Source organism: Paramisgurnus dabryanus, chromosome 4 (genome assembly GCF_030506205.2).
Source record: "Paramisgurnus dabryanus chromosome 4, PD_genome_1.1, whole genome shotgun sequence".
NCBI classification, from domain to species: domain Eukaryota; kingdom Metazoa; phylum Chordata; class Actinopteri; order Cypriniformes; family Cobitidae; genus Paramisgurnus; species Paramisgurnus dabryanus.
The window spans coordinates 16,792,336-16,812,311 of NC_133340.1; the positions used below are offsets into that span (position 1 = coordinate 16,792,336).

Below are 19,976 nucleotides of genomic sequence, written 5' to 3' on the forward strand. Positions count from 1 at the left end.
CCCCCTAACGGCGCCCCTGTGTATAAACCAGTGGCGGCTCATGCTGCTCATCTGAGGGGCGTAAATTCAAGTGTTCGGAGTGTCATGTGTATTGCTCGTGTTTTCAAAATATGTTTGTTGCATCATGTTAACCATGTGCATCACATGTTTTGTCAAAATATGTGCCTGCTGCACAAGCGTCAAAACCGTTTATGATAAAAGAGACGCTCACGTTCACAAAATACACACAAGACACTCCCTTAACAGCAAACTCTGATTACGCATGAGATTATGTGAGTATCTGGCAAACGCGGGCGTCTCTTTTATCAGAAACCCTTTAGACGCGTCTGCAGCAGGCACTTATTTTGACAAGACACGTGATGCACACAGGATCTTTCGACATATTTTGAAATAATAAACCACACACATGACGGGCTACATACATGTTGTGACAAACTTCGCATCGTGCGCCCTCGAAAAAAGTCGTCACCGGCCGCCACTGACGAAAATTAACCCACCGCCAAACAATGCAAACGCTCTTGGCAAACAGAGGAGAGGTTTTAATTGGACATTGACGCACACACGCAAGATTCGGGTCATCTCAGGTCTGTTCAGCAAAAACACAATCTTTTTTAAATTACCCGAGACCCGATGCCGCTAATATTATACCCGACCCATGTCCGAGGCAAACGTGAAACTTTTAGACCCGAACCTGCTTGGGTCTTGGGTCGGACCTCTGGTTTTCGGATCTAAGTGGACCTGTGAAGACCCTTTAGCTTCTCATTGCGTTTCGAAATTTAGGTTGGTTGCAATTCACAATCTCTCCAATAGATGCCCACAAAAAATTCACATTGCACCTTTAAACACAAGTTGGGAACAAGGTGCTGAAGTACACAAGAGCTACAACAAATGTCTGATTCATCAAGCATGTAAACTCACATTTATTTGTTTGTTAGTTCATCCATTCATTCCAGCGGAGATGCACTAAAGACATCTTACACCAAATTGGAGTGGACCAGCCATAGCTCTACTTGGTCGCTCTGTGTGACAGAATGGACAATATAATTAAATTCATTAGTGGAGTGAGGCGGGCGGCTCCTCCAATCAGACTTTGCAATGCAGCTATGGAAACAATTCGGCTCTTGAAGGATGTGAAATGGATTTGTTATGGCGGAAGCCCCAGCAGGCACACCACACACTCAAGACACTTGCTTAAGTGAGAGCGGGTATTTTGAGGCCATGAATGAAACTGACAGGATGGAGAACCACACAGCGGCTCGACACATAAAACTGGTTGACATTTGTCAACAGGGCTGTGAGTGCAAATGTCTCGTGTGACAAACAACAATGGCATTTAATATAGAAAATGAAATGTTTTATTCTCTTCTGCAAGATGGGACTGGGGATAGTTGTCACACTTTCACGTCAATTTCAGGGACGTATTTCTCAAGCTTGGTTTACTTTTAAAAAGTTTTTTGTAAGCACCTGATTGCAAGTAAATATATTGAGCATTGTCAATGACATTCCACAGGAAATAAAGATACAGTTCATTGAACACATATTGAGTGTGTTGAGCATCTTTTGTAATGACATGCATATTGTCACAATAAAAAATAAAGAGAAGTTGGAACAATGGAGCAACAAAACAAAATGTACAAAATACAAACAACAATACTATTATAAAACAATCAAATATGGGATATAAACAATACACATTGTCATCAAAGCACAGTTAAATCTTTTATGTGTTGTGTATTTAAAATATACCTTCATTAAAAGGTAACTTGTGTTACAATGTTTATTTATTTACCCAGCGGCTATAGCAAAATTTTGATTTTATAATTGTAGTTTTTTTTTGTGATAATACAATAGCATAATTTAATACATTTGTTTAAAATAAATATGTCTTTAGAAATACAAAACTTCTTTGTTGAAATTGATTATTGATCCATAGTTACTAAAGTATAGGGGAGATTGGGGCACAACCCAACGCTTTTTGGTTTTGGCTCAATCATTTAAAAAATATTTGAGTTTGATTAATTATATTTTTACACAAGCAACACACACATCTCTGCTACAAATGAACATTTGAAGTTTGTTTCTAGTACTTACCATTCTTGGACAATTACACCAAACATGACAGAAGTGCAAACGTTACAACTTACCCCATAGGTGGGTTAATTATAACAGGCAGGGGGTAAGTTGTAACACTTGCTAAAAATAAAGTTTGCAGGCAAATATTTCAATACTATTTTGTCTATATACCTAATGTGGATATTGTTTATATATCTGTCTATAATCGACAGATATCCACACTGTATCCATTCATCCAGCCCTGTTCTAACAATATTTCAATTAAAATGGATACAAATGTCTAAATAATTGAGAAAAAGCAGCACAATTATGACAATTTTTTTTTATATGTGACCCAGTCTGTAATAACCATACTACAGTTTCAAAATCAAATTCTGAGATAATGAGCATCAAAGTCTGGTTTTAGCCATTCATTTCATTATGATTTCAGTCTTTGACATGACATTATTCAATCAGTATTAAAGATTTGAACAAAAATAAATTTGACACACAATTTTTGATAAGACCAGCACATTTATTTTGTTGGCAGCCAGCTATCAATCGTGTGTAGCCTATTTAAATCAACGGCAAGATTTACGCTAACGTTAGCGGTTTTCATATCGTAAGTGCTGAGGGGTTAGTTGTAACACAGCGTCACTTTTAACCCCGCTGGGTCAGAATATTTTCAAGCCCACCAAAAAAGTTGCTAAGAGCTGTAGACATATTTCAAAACGATGCTATGTTTTATTCAACAAGACACTGATTAATATGACACTTAGAAAATGAAAAAAAAAAACATGATGAAAAAATTTACTTACTTACATGCAAACACCAAAACACTTGTTCATCAATAACTCTCTGGAAAAACATTATACATTTCCAATAATTTGCAGGAGATTTTGGCAGCGTGACAAAATTACCAGTCTGTGTTACAACTAACCCCGCGTTAGTTTTTGCCCCACACACCCCTTCCCCATACAACAACTTATGTCACAGCTACCCCTGGTCTTCTTCCATAACAGCACAGAGCACAGGTTTACTTTGTTTGCGGAGAACTCTGAGGATATCACTAAAGACTATGCGGTGTCCTTGTTGTTGGTAATGCTTTGCCTGAGGTTTTGTTTCTTGCTGCAGATGCATTACTTCCCCAGAGTGCTGGGGCATGGCAGGGCTGTTGCTATCTGACATTGTTGGGTGCTTTTGGGTGTGCTGAATGCTGAATTTTAATGACAGTGTCTTAATGAATTATTGTTATGAATACAAATACAGCCATAACTGCTTATAATATGACTGGTGCTTCACTGTTCTGTCTGGTTTGGATTAGGGCTAATTGTTTGCAGATTACGTTTATGTTAGATCATATATGTGTGTGTATTGTGTATAATAATTATGTATATAGAAATACACACACATGCATGGATAATTTTAAGGAAAATATGTTTATATTAAGTATTCATATTTATGTATAATGTAAATTATATAGAAATATAAATATGTATATACAAATGTAAATATTTATTAAATACATGCATGTGCATTTATATATACATAATTATTGTACACAAATCACACACATATTATGCGATTTACTGTTTTCTACACGGTAAACCCGAACAGTACAATATACTCATTTAAAATGAGTGAACTGAACTCAAAACTGTGAAAAAGTTTATTAAACTTAAAAGTTTTATGTGTGTTCAACAAGTTCACCATTTTAAGTTCCACAAACTCAAATAAAATGAGTCAAAGAACTCAAATATGTTTATTTATTACTTCCAAACTGAGTCATTTCAATGGCACAGCCTTACTGTAACAAACACTACAAATAATTACAAAATGTTGGTGGTTGTGATGAGTTCAATTTGCCAGGCAAGCTAAGAAAGAGTCTGAAAAAAATTATTAATTGAATTTAATTTTTTTTTTTTAAGGTAAGTGGTTGCAATCAATTTATTTAAGCTACATTTAAACAAAAAAGATTAGTAAAGTAAAATAAAATCTAAAACTTTTGTTTAAATGTAACTTAAATAAATTGATTGCAACCACTCACCTTAAATTTTTTTATTAAAATCAATGAATCATTTTTTTCAGTGTGGCACTGCAAATTTACTTCATTTTAAAGTTTAATGAACACGATTGGTTGAGGAGGCTCCAGTTCCCAACATGCTTTGCATGAGTTTGCAAACTGAGAGCATTTTTTTTAAATAAAGTGAAATTGAATGTGTTTTTCGGAAAAGAGAAAGATTCAATAGTGGTAAACATTCATTTATGTTGGAGGTTTAGAAGAGTTTGCTATTTTTTAGTTTTGTGCTTACCATTGTTCAGAAGTGTAGTTCCTGTGCTTAGGCTGTAGGTCTGATAAGTGTTGCTTTATCATGTAAACAATAACTGTGTGAAAGTCGGCACTGAGTTCAGTCTCAACATGCTTTAACTGGTCTTACATTTTCTATAATACATAATCTGTTTCTGTGACTTGTGAACAAAATTAAAATGGTAAAATCAAGTTTTAAGTACAATATACAAAAAATATGGTAAATTGGCCTTATAAAAAACAGTGGTTTTATGTATCGTGTACTTAAATATTAAATAAAATAAAGCTTAAACTTTTAAGTTTGGGTTAACTGACATTTTTTAAGTTATCTTTACTTAAAAAGTTTTATTTAAAAAGCTGGTTTACTTAAAATTTTAAGCTGCACTATAATCAGTGCAATTTCCTTTTGGGTGCACATTTAGTCATAAAATTCACTACCACGAATGTTTTATTGTCTTCTCACGTTTTGGAGTCAAATTTTCCTGTATAAAAAACCTTTCTAAAGAATATAATATGAAATAGCATGCAATGTTTCACCCTTGTTCTTTGTGTCTCCAGGTAGTAAAAATGATGATCATAGTAGTTCTGACGTTCGCTATCTGCTGGCTCCCATACCACATATATTTCCTTGTTACCGGCTTGAACAAGCAACTGGTCCGATGGAAGTTCATTCAACAGATCTACTTGGCAGTCATGTGGCTTGCAATGAGCTCCACCATGTACAATCCCATTATCTACTGCTGCCTGAACAGCAGGTAACACACAAACACATTTACACCTGCAGCTCGTGTGCGCGCTTATGTGACATGTATTCCCAAAGATGTTTAAAATTGAATGAGTGCTCTCATTCTCCCATCTAGACTTGAGAGAGTGCAAAAAACATAATTTTTGACACAGGTGCGTTTTGTCATAGCAACATGAGCATTCTTCCTTTGCATCTTAGCGTGCAGTAATGAGCACTCTTGAGACCCGCTTCTTCCTGCGAAAAATTAGTCATGATTCAATGATTGAAATGATAGACTCTTTACGTTAATTAGCATTACAAATAAAGGACTAGAAACTGTTGCACTGAACACTTACGGTTCATTTTCTTACGCCACATTTACACAGCATGTTTGAAGTGATTCGGAGTATAGTCCGTTTTTAAAGAGCACCTATTGTCCTATTCATGCTTTTACAGTTTCTTTGGTGTGTAAGTATGTATTAGTACATGTTAACAATATGCAAAAGGTACAAACCCCAAAGTAAATAATGACGCAAGTTATCGTCTCCAACATAAATCTCTTTATTTGGACTACAACAAACACATGGATAGGCAACAGTTTACTTCTTGGGATTGGTGACCGACATTATCATAATTCTTCCGGCTTGGACTCACAGCCTGTAAATTAACTTCTTTTAGCATTGCATTGTGAGCGAATCTTTCAAACATGGTAAGGAGCGTCGTTATTCTGGCTGATGTCAAAAGTATTCAGGCCAATCACAATGTACAGATTACTGTAGCTGGCCAATCACAACACATTGACTTATAACAAATGCACAAAATAACATATTACATCCGTACTATTCTGATAATGACATTTTCTTCAAGTGTACTGTACGCGCATACATTGTACCCTTGCATATGCATAAAAACAGAACTATACTTCTTGAATTAATACTAAAGTGTCATGTGACAGAAATATAGCTGTATATGTTTGTATTTTAACATTGTGTAATCTTTTTTTTTTTTTTCATTTTGCAACGCTTTAATTCCTCTGTGGTGTTCTGGGTCACTATGTTTACCTTGAATTGTTTTGCCAAGGGTTTAGTGTAAATGTTGATATCGGATACAAATCATTTTAAAAGATGATGTAAGCGTGTCATCAAAAAAAATATAAAAAAATATCGTCAACAAATCGGAATTAGGCATTAAGATCTGCAGTGTGAATCCAGCATAAGTTCACAATGAACATCACACTTGAAATTCTTAATGGATAAATAATTACATGCATGTGTGGTTAACCAACAGTGTCTGCAATTGATGTGATTAATAATTCTTAACCTCCTTGCTATCTATTTAAATTATTTTACTTTCAAATATCAAATGTGCAATTTGCAAGAGGTTACCTTCCGATCTCTATCGTGAAGCCAACACGGAAATGACTAGTCCATTTTCTTAAAAAAAAAATTTACTCACCACCATGTCATCCAAAATGTTGATGTCTTTCTTTGTTCAGTCAAGAAGAATTTTTTTTTTTTTTTTGAAAAAAACATTCCAGGATTTTTCTCATTTTAATGGACTTTAATGGACCCCAACACTTAACAGTTTTAATGCAGTTTAAAATTGTAGTTTCAAAGGACTCTAAACGATCCCAAACGAGGCATAAGGGTCTTATCTAGCGAAACAATTGTCATTTTTGACAAGAAAAATAAAAAATTTAGCCGCGCCATTAAGCAGTTACGTGAGGTCGCACTGGCGCTTCACAGGACTGGAGATAGACGAGAAGTTGTGGTTTAAAAGTGCATATTTTTTAATTTTCTTGCCAACACTGTAAAATGTAATTTGTTGACTTTACTTAAAAAAACTTAGGAAACCGATTGCCTCAAATTTTTAAAGTAAAGTTGACAATCAATTTTTAAGTTGTTGTAGCTGAGAAGAAATGTGTAAGGACAACTCATATCATGGTAGTACACTTGAGTACAGTTAACGCAAAATCATTAGTTATGATGACAAATTTTTTTTTAGTACAGACAACTCCTGTCATGGTAGTAAAGTGAACTTAAAAATCATTAGCTCCCGTCACTAAGGAAATGTCAGTTCAGACAACTGAGTTATGTTCAGTTAGCAGTACTCATTAAGGCAAGTTATCCTTACAAGGCTAAGTGTTCACAATACTAAGGAAATCTTAGGAAACCGATTGCCTTAAAATATTCAAGTAAACTTTACTCAAAAGTTTTAAGTTGTTGAAACAAAGAGAGACAACAGTTTGAATGAATCAATGAAACACTTTATTTGATTGAAACAGATCAATACAGTGAACTGCACATCCAATAAGAGAGAATTTGAATTTTGAAAAAAGACATAAAAACCCAACAAATCACACATTCACCATTACACAAAACCAAGACCAAATGACAAAAAAATATATATTTCCATCAATAATGTAGATACACCATAAATGTATGTGTGTGTGTGTGTGTGTGTGTGTGTGTGTGTGTGTGTGTGTGTGTGTGTGTGTGTGTGTGTGTGTGTGTGTGTGTGTGTGTGTGTGTGTGTGTGTGTGTGTGTGTGTGTGTAAAACAAAGAACTTCACTACTCACTGCACAGTAGATTTTTGAGTGATTGAATTTTGGGCCTTAAAGGAACACGCAGACATTTTGGGTTTTTACCTTATTCACCGTATCCCCCAGAGTTAGATAAGTCCATACATACCTTTTTCATCTCTGTGTGTCCTGTAACTCTGTCTGACGTACCCACCGCTAGCTTGGCTTAGCAAAAAGACTGGAAGTAAATGGCTCCAGCTAGCATACTGCTCCAAATAAGTGACAAATTAACGCGAACATTTTCCTATTTATATGTTGCGATTTGTATAGTCACAGTGTGTACAAATAACAAGGTCATATGAGACAGACATCTTTTAACAGTATACATACAGGAAACTATATTCTCAGATGAAACACTGATACTTGGGCGGAGTGATTAGCACAACTCTCTCCTCACCAGGGGGCTTCTCTGGTGCTGCGAGCAAATCACTCCACCCAAGTAGCAGTGCTTCTATAGTTCCCTGTATGTATACTGTTAGAAGATGGCTGTGTCTCATATGACCTTGTTATTTGTACACGCTGTGACTATACAAATCACAACATATAAATAGGAAAATGTTTGCGTTATTTTGTCACTTATAGGGAGCAGTATGCTAGCTGAAGCCATTTACTTACAATCTTTGTGCTAAGCTAAGCTAGCGGTGGGGGCGTCAGACAAAGTTACAGGACACACAGAGATGAAAATGGTATGTATGGACTTATCTAACTCTGGGGAATACAGTGAATAAGCTAAAAACCCAAAATGTTGGTGTGTTCCTTGAGGTGGGATACCTTCAGGGATTACTGTTAGGATCTCAATGGAGGTGTTGGCCAGTTCCGGTTCATCACAGTCCTAAAAACACAATTACATGAGATATTATTACACAATTCCACATTGATATACAACCTTGCATTTAGGTAGAAAACACAAAGCAGCCACTTTAGAAAGAAGGTTGATAGGTAGTCTTGATCAGGACCAATTGAGGGTATCTCACATCTGCTCATATTTACATCTGAAGAGGCATTAGCTGATGACAACAGTTAGCTATTCTACAATGTGATAACACAAACCTTGCACTCTATTGACAGTTCTGTAAAATGGATAAGCCATATTCAACAGGGAAACAACATATGAGAAGAAAAAATACCTACAATTCTAACAAGGCTTTGCTGTTGTCCCAGAGGACAGTTGACATTTTTGTACATAATCATTTCACTCTTACACTGGTCATTTGTGAGATTAGTAGAACCCTCTCATTAACACCTGAAGATGTGTACCATTAAACAAGCATGCAAACTGGTCAAGGGTTAAAAAAAGGTGAGAAGGGTATGCGAGGATGGTGGGGGAGTGGGTCATATGACGGATTCTTTTATGCTTGCTGCTAACAAAGCATCCTACCCTAATGGAAGCTTATGAAATGTACCCTCCGGCTAGTTTGACACATTAGCCTTATTGAGTTAGCCCTACCATTTGTTCCAAAAACGTGATAGAACAACACCTCCTATGTTTTTGTTGTAGCAAGATATTTTAAGACAACCTTTTTACTAGTAAGTCACCATTGTTTGTTTGACCCATAATGCATTATGGACCGTGACGTAGACCGGTCCAAGCACCGCTACAAACAAAAGGCAAATAAACTATAACATTATCAAGTAAAGCGATTACCTCAATTAGCGAGCGAAATGTCTGCCATTCAAGCCTTTCCAATTTGAGCCTCAACATGCCGTAAACACGGAGGAAGGTATATTTCGCTCGCTAACTGAGGTTATAGCTTATCTTGATAACGTTATTGTTTATTTGCCTTGTGTTTGTAGCCGCGCTTGGAGCCATCTACATCAGTCCAGAATGCATTATGGTTAAACATTTCTTAAAATATCGCTACAACGAAAACATTGGAGTGTTCTTCTATCACGTTTGTGGGGCAAAACGTTAGGGCTAACCCAAAAAGGCTAATTTGTTAAACTAGCCAGAGGTCCTTTTAACTTAAATTTCCAATAAGCATAACCTATGCATTACACATTGTACTGAGCAGTAGGGCTGGGCGAGAAATCGACTGCGATTCTCATGCGCATTTCATCAGTAAAGCTGGCTCCGTGATTAATAGTAAATCACCATCACCTGCTTTCAGGTGGAGCAGCATTTACTACACAGAGCCGTATTTCACAGAGAAGCTCGGCAAAATCTCATGCATTATCAGAGGTGAAATTTCACGATTACGAACACGATTTTGCCTAGCTTCTCAGTAAAATACGGCTCTGTGTAGTAAATGCTGCTGCATTTGAAAGCAGGTGATGGCGACTTATTACTAATCATGAAACCAGCTTTACTGATAAGATACGCATGAGAATTGCAGTCAATTTATGGCCCAGCTCTACTCTACTACTGTGCAGTTTGCATTGCATGTCGAAATTGCATATGGCATATATGAAAATAATAGGCCACTTTTATGACACTGTTGTTTCCAAATCTGGAGGTGCTGTGGCATTTGCAATGCATGTGTTGTGACCCCTCTCGGCCATAGGGTTGCTGCGGTGACAGAATTTTCCCACCGGTTAATCGGTGCGTGACAACCCCGATGATACCGGTTTCACAGGGTGGGAGGGGCTTACTTTTTTAATTTGAATTAGATGCAACTGTTTAAATGCAGCGCTTGCGTAGGCTGTCTTAAAGGAATAGTCTACTCATTTTCAATATTAAACTATGTTATTACCTTAACTAAGAAGAGTTGATACATCCCTCTATCATCTGTGTGCGTGCACGTAAGCGCTGGAGCGCGCTGCGACACTTCGATAGCATTTAGCTTAGCCCCATTCATTCAGTGGTACCACTCAGAGATAAAGTTAGAAGTGACCAAACACATCAACGTTTTTCCTATTTAAGACGAGTAGTTATACGAGCAAGTTTGGTGGTACAAAATAAAACGTAGCGCTTTTCTAAGCGGATTTAAAAGAACTATATTTTAATGCGGAATAGCACTTTTGAGAGTACTTCGACTCGGCGCAGTAACACCCTCCCTCTCCCATTATGAGAGGGAGAAGGGGAGCGTACTTTTCAGGCGAGTCGAAGTACTCACAAAAGTGCTATTACGCCATAAAATATAGTTCCTCTTTTAAATCCGCTTAGAAAAGCGCTACGTTTTATTTTGTACCACCAAACTTGCTCATATAACTACTCATCTTAAATAGGAAAAACGTTGATGTGTTTGGTCACTTCTAACTTTATCTCTGATTGGTACCATTGAATGAATGGGGCTAAGCTAAATGCTATCGAAGTGTCGCAGCGCGCTCCACCGCTTACGTGCAAGCACACAGATGATAGAGGGATATAGTTAGTTAAGGCAATAACATAGTTTAATATTGAAAATGAGTAGACTATTCCTTTAAATCTCATAATAAAACGTAGCATTTGATATTTTAAATCATGATATTCTTTTACATAAACTGTCCAATTTTAACTTTTCACCAGTAACTTTGCAGTGGTTTAAATCATATCTCGAACAGAGAGATCAGTGTGTGGTGGTTAATAATGAAATGTCTACATTTTTAAAAGTAAATACAGGAGTACCGCAAGGGTCCATTCTTGGGCCATTGCTTTTTACATTGTATATTAATGATTTGCCGGATTCTTGTCCTACAGCAGGAATTCAAATGTATGCAGATGATGCAGTGGTTTATGTGCGAGGGAAAAATGTGCAGGCTGTTTCTGAAGAACTTGCAACACATCTGCAAAATGTGGTGTTGTGGTTTCAAAACGCAGGTCTGGTATTGAATGTTAAAAAGACCATGTCTATTTGCTTTAATTCAAGATTTAAGTCCATAACAGAAGAATTAAATTTATGGATAAATGGGTATAAGATACAGCAGGTCTCAGAAGTTAAATATCTGGGCCTTGTACTTGATTCTGGACTTACATTTGAAAGTCATATTAAACGAATATGTCGAGTTGCCAAAGCGAATCTCTATACATTCAGACAGATTAGAGAATGCCTGCCGTTTCATGCTGCTTTCACTTTCATGCACGCTATGATCTTCTCGCACATAGGTTACTGCATTTGCACATGGTCACAGGCCACTGCCAATGTAGTTAAGCCAGTCAAAATGATTTATAACAGAGCTGTTAAAATCCTAGATAGGAAACATATTAGGTCACACCATTGTGTTAGTTTAAGGAAGTTAAAGATTTTATCGTTTGTAAATTTTATTACATTCTCTTTAATGAAGCTGATGCATAAATGTTTAAATCAGCAAGCCCCACTGGTCTTGAGTGATTGTATAGTTGCCCTTAGAAGTGTGGGTTCAAGGACTAGGGGAGCTCTGAACGGGAATTGTCAGATCCCCAAACGTAATACTTCATTTGGACAATCAGTTTTCTCTGTACAAGGTACAAAAGCATGGAATAGTTTACCCACTGAACTGAAAGGAGAATCAAACTGGGTCCTTTTTAAATACAAACTCAAAGACTTTTTAATTAGAGGTCAGAAATGTGAACATTGACTGTTGTTTTGAATGATATTGTGTAATACTGCATTTTAAGGTTAATTTTTTAATTGTATATTGTTAAATGTTGTAAAGGCCCACTAGGGACTGACATTGAGAATTAGCCTTGGCTAAAATGTTGTAGTATGTAACATGAGCTTATGTAACATACTTGTCCCTATTCAAATAAACTTAAATAAAAATATGAATTTGCATGCAATGCGAGCGCAACAGCTGGTTTAATTAAGTGCTTGAGTCAATGTGCACAGGTACTTCAGAACCTGCCAGTCCCAAGGAGAGCATCCGGCTACTCCTCTATAAAGTGCTGCTTGAATGATGGGTTTATTATTATTTGTAATGAAAAACGCAACAACAAAACGATCTCGCTTACATTAAACATCATATATGTATATTATAACAAAAATGAGTAAGCATACAGCTTCTGCCATCGTCTGGTCAGTCGCTCACCTCACACACTCTGACAGGAATAAATGAAATCTGACACCGGCTGCTCTGTGATGATGCGCGTTCAGCTCTGCTGAATTCAGGCAGAAGACACATTCATGTTTGCTGTCTCTAACGAAACTAAATGATTTAATTACAAAAAAATATCAAAACGACGGTGAAAGACGGTGTCGCGGTGGGCAAGTGATCTAACCAGTAAGAGGCTGACACACTGGTAATCACTGTTACACCGACTATCGCGACAAGCCTACTCGGCCACTGTAAATTAGCACCTGAAACTACTTACAAAGTATGTCTTGAAGAAGTCTTTGTTCTCATCTCCAAGGAGGATGGGAAGGCCACGGAGGACTGCTGTTCACTTAGCAGTAACATCTGTATTCTGAAAGATAATTTCATACATAGCACCCATAAATGGTCAAGGACCATCAATTAACAGCTCTGAAAATACAATGTGGTTACACTATTTTGCTGACACCATTAAATCATTAATGTGCATGAGAAACTTACCCCCAGTGCGATTTGATGATGCAAATATGCCTTAAGTATCTGGCCGGTACATCCACCCTTGGACTTGAAAATGTCAAGACAGCGAGGAGTGTATTTGTCCAGTTCTTTGAAAAACTCGATTTTGAGGTTTTTGCTGGTTAACCGAAAGAACTCTGACAGAACCTAAAGAAACAGACAAATGAGCATTTAATGAAGTCATTTTGGATGCGTTTTAATAACAAATCACTAGGTCACACTGGCCAGAAAACTAGTATTACACAAACCTCGAAAATGAATATATTACTGCAACTTGTGCATCCAATCAGCTCTAATGAACGCTTTTTTTGTAAGGCATAAAGGATATATGTATGTATATTGCCCTGCTACTCATTCCATTACAACAGGCTATCTGAATATAACAAATTGTATATGTATGTATTTTATGCTTAGAATTAGTCAAGGGGGTTGTATGGTTATTTGGTTCATATCATAACTTTCTATTCAGAAAGTTTCATTAATTGTGCATAATGACATGTGCTGCAACTGCATAGGTTTAGTATCTGGTATTTTTCAGTAATGCAGTTATTTTGGGAAAATGTTAAATAATTGCAGGCTGAGTTGAGGTGCCCTTAATTTTCTGCTTGGGCCAAAATGTTAAATAAATAACCTCAATTATTTTAAAATCACAAAAATACCAAATGCCCTTTCAATAGAAAAATATATCCCACCTTTAATATCGGAGCACATTAACAGTAAGTTACAAACCTTGAGCGGGAGCGTGAAGTGCACTTCCTGCTTGGCAGTCTCTGCATTAATGCTAATGTTAAAAACAGAAAAAAATATTCGAATCTCCAAATTAAAAATCGAATGAATATATGAATATTCTGATACAGACCTCCTGCTTAACAGCTGAGCTAGCAGATAAGTTAAAGTTTTACTGTGCCATCGCCAGTTATAGCCGATGCACGCAACAGTTAACAAGCACATTGCATTTGGCGATATGAATTCATATTTACAGTTTAAGAAATTTGAGATTTACAAGGTGGGACAATGACAAGGTGGTTAGCTAGCTTTAGCTTAAACCTTACCTCACAAACAAAACTCAGCTCAGAACATTAACAGAACATAGTCCTGACTTTACTAAATTGTAGAAATACATTTAACCTACAAACAGACTGAAGTATTACATACATGGCCTCTCCAAATTAACATTTTGCATGCTCTTACCTTCAAACCAAATCCAGACAAACGTTCTTTTGCCGCGTGATGGTTCAAATCCAACGTCTCAGGAGGAACTGCGCATGTGCAATCTCTTCTTCGTTGATTTGTATTGGCGGTTGGCATCCAGCATGGTGCATTACCGCCACCAACTGTTGGGAGTGTGTGGAGACACTCATACTTCTCAAGTGAAGGTTACTGAAGTATGATAAGTTTAATTACTCTCCTCACCAAAATGCTGTGTCAACTTATTGTAAGCTAGTAGAGTCAACAAATTATGGAGCAACTAGTTATGATCACTATTTATTTTTAAGTAAAGTTAGCTATTACATTTTACAGTGAAAAATGACAATCATTTAGCTAGATAAGACCCTTATGCCTCGTTTGGGATCGTTTAAAGTCCTGTGAAACTGCAATTATAAATTGCATTAAAACTCTTAAGTGTTGGGGTCCATTAAAATGAGAAAAATCCTTAAAGTTCTGAATAATTAAGGGCGTGGCCACTCAAGTGACGGGTGAACTGTCACTACAGTCAGGCTAGGCGGGTGTAGTTTCAGCAACCAGCCACTTCAGCTTCACCCATGTCCCGCCTCTTTACCCATTTTCCGCGATGCCAAGATGGCGAAAAAAGCTATTTACAAACCTATAGGAGACATCACGGACACTACATCCATAATTTTTACAGTCTATGGTAATTTGATTGGAATGAGTCTAATAGCCTTTAAAAAAAACATATGCATTACATGAAATTCAGCTGATGGTCTTAAAAAAGTATTTGTTTGCAGCAGTGTGTTTCAATAGTTGTCGAGACGGCACAGTTAGGCATTTGGACAGAAACCAGACACAGAGCAGCAGGTTTTAAACAAAATGATTTTTATTTAACAAAATCCAAACATAAAAACGGAGCATAAACGAAAAGACCCACACACAGCCAACAAGGCTGGCCAAACAAGACACCCACGAGAGTGTATAACAACATAGACTCGTATAAACAAGACTCAGCAAATGACAACAACCCCAGCAGGACAGAAAACACAAAGACATTCAATTGGCAAGGAACTAAAGAGGGTACCGAAGGGAAACGGGTGCAGGACATAAAATACTATTTGGATGATTAATCAGTGGCTTGTTTCATAAAGCAAGTTGAGCAAACTGAGAGTTGTAGATTAATGCCACGGTCACTCTCGACTTTCTCTCCGTATACAGGCAGCAACCTAATATCATGTGCTATAGTGTTGTTTTTTTTCATTCACACATTTAGGATTATGTCGTGCTTGTACCGTTGGTCGCTATTATTGTTATTGTACAAAATAGGATTGTGCAATACTGTTATATCTTCCACCTGAAAAGGTCACTTGAACTTTCTAAATTGTATTTTTTGGTCTGCCGCATTTGCATGGAATGAAAGTCTAGCCACAAATATGAAGATTTTAAGACCAATTATGGGTCTGATTTGGACCTCCCATCAATTTGAGCCATTGTCCAAAAACATCCTGCTGTTATTTAAATGATTTAAATACATCAGAGCCTCCATAATGGAGGATACAAAGTTATTCTTCCATTATATCATTGCTGAAGACAAGGCATCAGATTTACTGAACCTAGGGGTGAGCGGGGCACAACGCGGGGTTAATTGTAACATGGCTACCTTACATATTTATACAGGGCCGAGCAATCTGTGCTTTTGGTCTTTACCTCTTACTATCAGAAGATGATCATACTGATCTGAGTACAGTGTCCAAATTTAATTATTAAAATGAGTGACATTTAAATTTTGTTTGATGAATGTTGGTATTTGCAAAGATATTGTGTGTGTGTAAAGAGCAGCCATCTGGTAAACCACTTTGAGATTTATTATTTTAAAATTATGCTAACAATAGGTTAATGGTCAGAACAGCGGGGTCGCTGGGCTCAAAATGCTTGAGAGGCACAGGGGTAAAGAATAGCAATTACTTTTCAATCATTTTTTGGAAAATTACAGCTTTAAGCAACGCCATCTACAATGCAAAATAGTAAATCATTGTTAGCACGAAGGTATTGCATTTATAAAGGTATTGCTTTATAAGATTACTATGTGCATTTCCCACCTTGTTTGCTCATATTATTTCAGTTTGTCAAGCTTGTCTAAGCATGCTTGTGCTTTTCCTCTGGTCTCAGGTTCAGGGCCGGCTTTAAGCGGGTGTTTCGCTGGTGTCCGTTCGTGAAGGTGTCCGATTATGATGAACTCGAGCTCAGGGCCATGCGAATCAAAGTGGCCCGCCAGAGCAGCATGTACACAATGTCGCGAATGGAGACGAGCGTCGTTGCAGTGTGTGACCCCTCGGACCCCTCCACCCACCCGGCGAGGAAGAGCCTTCACAACCATCAGCACAACGGCTCCTCCAAGTCTGCCCAGAAGGAGGAGTTCTGCTGAGATGGACTTTGATGTGAGATTCATACTGAAGTATCAACCAAGTCTGGTGAATAAGAAGAAAAGCATGATTTTTCTCATTTGCCACTGTCATCATATTAATAGAAAATGAAGCATGGAAACATTTCATAAAGATGTCTGGTGTGCTTTGGTGAATTTGTTGCCTGTAAAGAAAAAAGGGACTTGAGGAACCACCACCAGCCCTCATCATCTCAAAGACCAACATATAGCCCTGCATCAAGGGAGCACTTTGTCTATTCCAGAAAGCAAAGGTTTCCCTTTGATGCCAATCAGGTACCTACTTCTCTTACATCGTACGTGAGCGAGCCAAAGGTTTCAATTCTCCCAAAGGCCGAACGTTCTGTTCTTGTTAATTTATCTCATGATGTTTAACCGGTTCAGGGTGACCTCACATCATAAGCAGAAATATTAGTAGGTTTGCATCTCCAGCACACCGGCAGCTACTATGTGGCTGAATCATGGAGAGAAATTTTAAACATGTTTCATTGATGAGAATCAAAGTCTTGACTGATTTTAAATATTTTAAATGAAAGAACATTTGACCATTCAACAAATAGTAGGACAAAGGCGGTGTTTTATACTACACCCTCAGTTTCATAGGTACACCTTTGACGTTTATAACAAACCAAACCGTTTGAAAATCGATAGAAAATTAAGCAAGTTATGGTAATTTAAAGTACGTGTACCATTAAAACTTAATGGAACGAATGAGCGAGCTGCCTGTGGTAAGATGGCCGCCAAATGCGCACGTTCCACTTAATTGGCCAGCAGCGCGGGGGAGACATCTAGCCATGCTTATGGTTTTGATTCTCTTGTCAATGTGATGTCACACTGATAAAACCCCACCCACAGACTCTGACTGAGAGTTGTGCATTACCATAATTTCCACCCTCAGATATTTGTACGCTGTCCACTGTATCTCAATAGTGAAATACTATTGCCTCAGACTTATATTACATCTTTTATGGGCATAATAGGGGAGTGCTTTAAATAAAGAAAAGCAGCCATGTATGTTATTTCCTTGTTCTAATTAATTTAGTATTTTTTTAAATGTGAGTTTAGAAGAAAATATAATGTAATATAATATATAAATACTGTATATATAATATTTAAATATGTACCTTAAAAACCTGGCAACAAGACCATTACTGCAGTAAAAACAAATATTATTGATCTTTAGTGAAAACATGCACCAATATTATGAATTATTGATTGTATTCTATTCACATATTCACTTTACATATTGCATTTTTTTTAATAAGACAGCACTATAAGGTGAAAGATTAAAAAACTCTGTCTGAATTGGAGAAAAGGCATATTCACACCTGGATAAAACCTTAGATGACCTCATAATGATGCGTGTCCCATCATTTTCATTTTCAAATGGTTTTTTAATCACCAGGGAATCATTGGTTCTCAAAGTCACTGATCTAGCAAGGAAATCTGCCACAGGAGTTCGAAATCTGTGTCTGCTGAATCACGTGTGTGCACCTTTGGCATTTATATTCATATGCTGTTGACAGTAATGCTGTTCAGACCAAAGCTGCTTTCTCAAAACTTCAAAATGGTTAAGCCTGTCACAAATTCAGGACAGCGATGGGTTTTTCAAAATAAACACGCGGATATACGCAATGCGATGTCGTCTCTATGGGCTTGTACGTTTTAGAGCCACATTGATTGACAGCCTGAGAAGCGACATGTTTACATCCCTGTGCACAAGCCACAATATACAGCACACACACACTGAAATATGACCCACACATAGACAAAAATGCACACCATAGTTAACGGTTTATTACACAGAGTTGCAAATATGCTGCCTGTTGACACTATTTTTAGAGATTTTTTCCTCGATTTCCTTCATTTTACTTCTTTTACATGCAATGTGCAGTAATTCAACACGTCAAGGCTGACTGTTCACAACCTTGAACTGTGAGAAACACATCTGGAGACTTTGCTGTGTTCACCATCACTACTCCACGAATTGAAAGTTTAATCAATTTTTCCAGGTGTGAAAAACCAGCTGTGACCCCCCAAAAAATAGATTCAATGTTCATGTACATTTACACACAGACATACACACAAATACACACATACAATCGCCATTTGCTTGACAAGACTTATCATATTTGTGTTGTTCCTTTTATAGTTCATGTGTAACTATGTTTTTACAAGCATGTATAACTGATGTTTTGTGTAAAGGACAAACTTACCTACTGTATAGTGAATGTGCTCAGACAATTTGAAAGTATTGAACATGAATGTAGCTGGCAAGTGTATAAACTTTTATTTTTAATTTTATTTTATTGGACAAACACAGAAAAGGATGAGATGTTGAAGGTACTGTACCACTTAAAGGAAAACACCACCATTTTTTAAATATTTTACTATGTTCTTAGCTCAATTTAGATGAATTAATACATACCTATCTTTTTTTAATGCGTGCACTTTTAATCTTTGTACAGCGCTTCTTGAATGTGTTAGCATTTAGCCTAGCCTCATTCTTTCTTATGGCTCCAAACAAAAGTTTTATTTTGTGCCACCATACTTAACTACTCATGTAACAGTCTTTAAATCGGGAAAACATGGAAGTGTTTGGTGGCTTCTAAATTCATCCCTGTTTGGATCCTAAGGAATGAATGGGGCTAGGCTAAATGCTAACACATTCACGACGCTCTGTACAAAGATTAAGTGTACGCATCGAAAAAGATAGGTATGTATTAATTCATCTAAGTTGAGATAAGAACATAGTAAAATATTGAAAAACTGTGGTGTTTTCCTTTAACATTAATATTCAACGTACAGTATGAACAATCTCGCCCTACCGCCATTATCAAAGGTTAGGTGTCTTAGTAAACATTTGTAAAAAGTGTTGGTGTTAAAACATTGAAGCATGCACTTTTTGCCTTACAAATATGTTACTGATGTTCATAGATGTTTTATTTTTTGTTATTTAAAAAAGGCACCTTGTGTCCTTAACGTAATGCAAACAGCAATTATATCCCCCAGTTTATCTTCAATTCTGCTCACATTCTGTATGTGCAAAAGTCTGTTTACATTATGTCTGAATGTGGTGAATATTAACACCTCTCCCATATGTAATAGTCAATGCAGCTCTTTTTTTTAATACTTGCGTGTACAAAGAGGCCTATGTTGTTATGTTGTGTAAACAAGCATAATTGTGATGTACCTCAGTGATTTGTTCGAGGTCAGATTAGATAATGCGCCTCGGCTTTACACAAGCCGGTGCTAAAA

General features: G+C 37.0%; 1 protein-coding gene across 1 annotated transcript in view; it reads left to right on the forward strand.

The window, feature by feature from the left end:
* tacr3a (tachykinin receptor 3a) overlaps positions 1 to 19,367 on the forward strand; it is a 56,265-nt gene extending 36,898 nt beyond the window's left edge. Inside the window, exons 4-5 of the mRNA XM_065265376.2 lie at positions 4,919 to 5,115; positions 16,448 to 19,367. Coding sequence (XP_065121448.1) covers positions 4,919 to 5,115; positions 16,448 to 16,703 — 453 coding nt within the window. The 3' untranslated portion in view covers positions 16,704 to 19,367. The remainder of the gene's footprint in view (positions 1 to 4,918; positions 5,116 to 16,447) is intronic.
* The last annotated feature ends 609 nt before the right edge of the window (positions 19,368 to 19,976 follow it).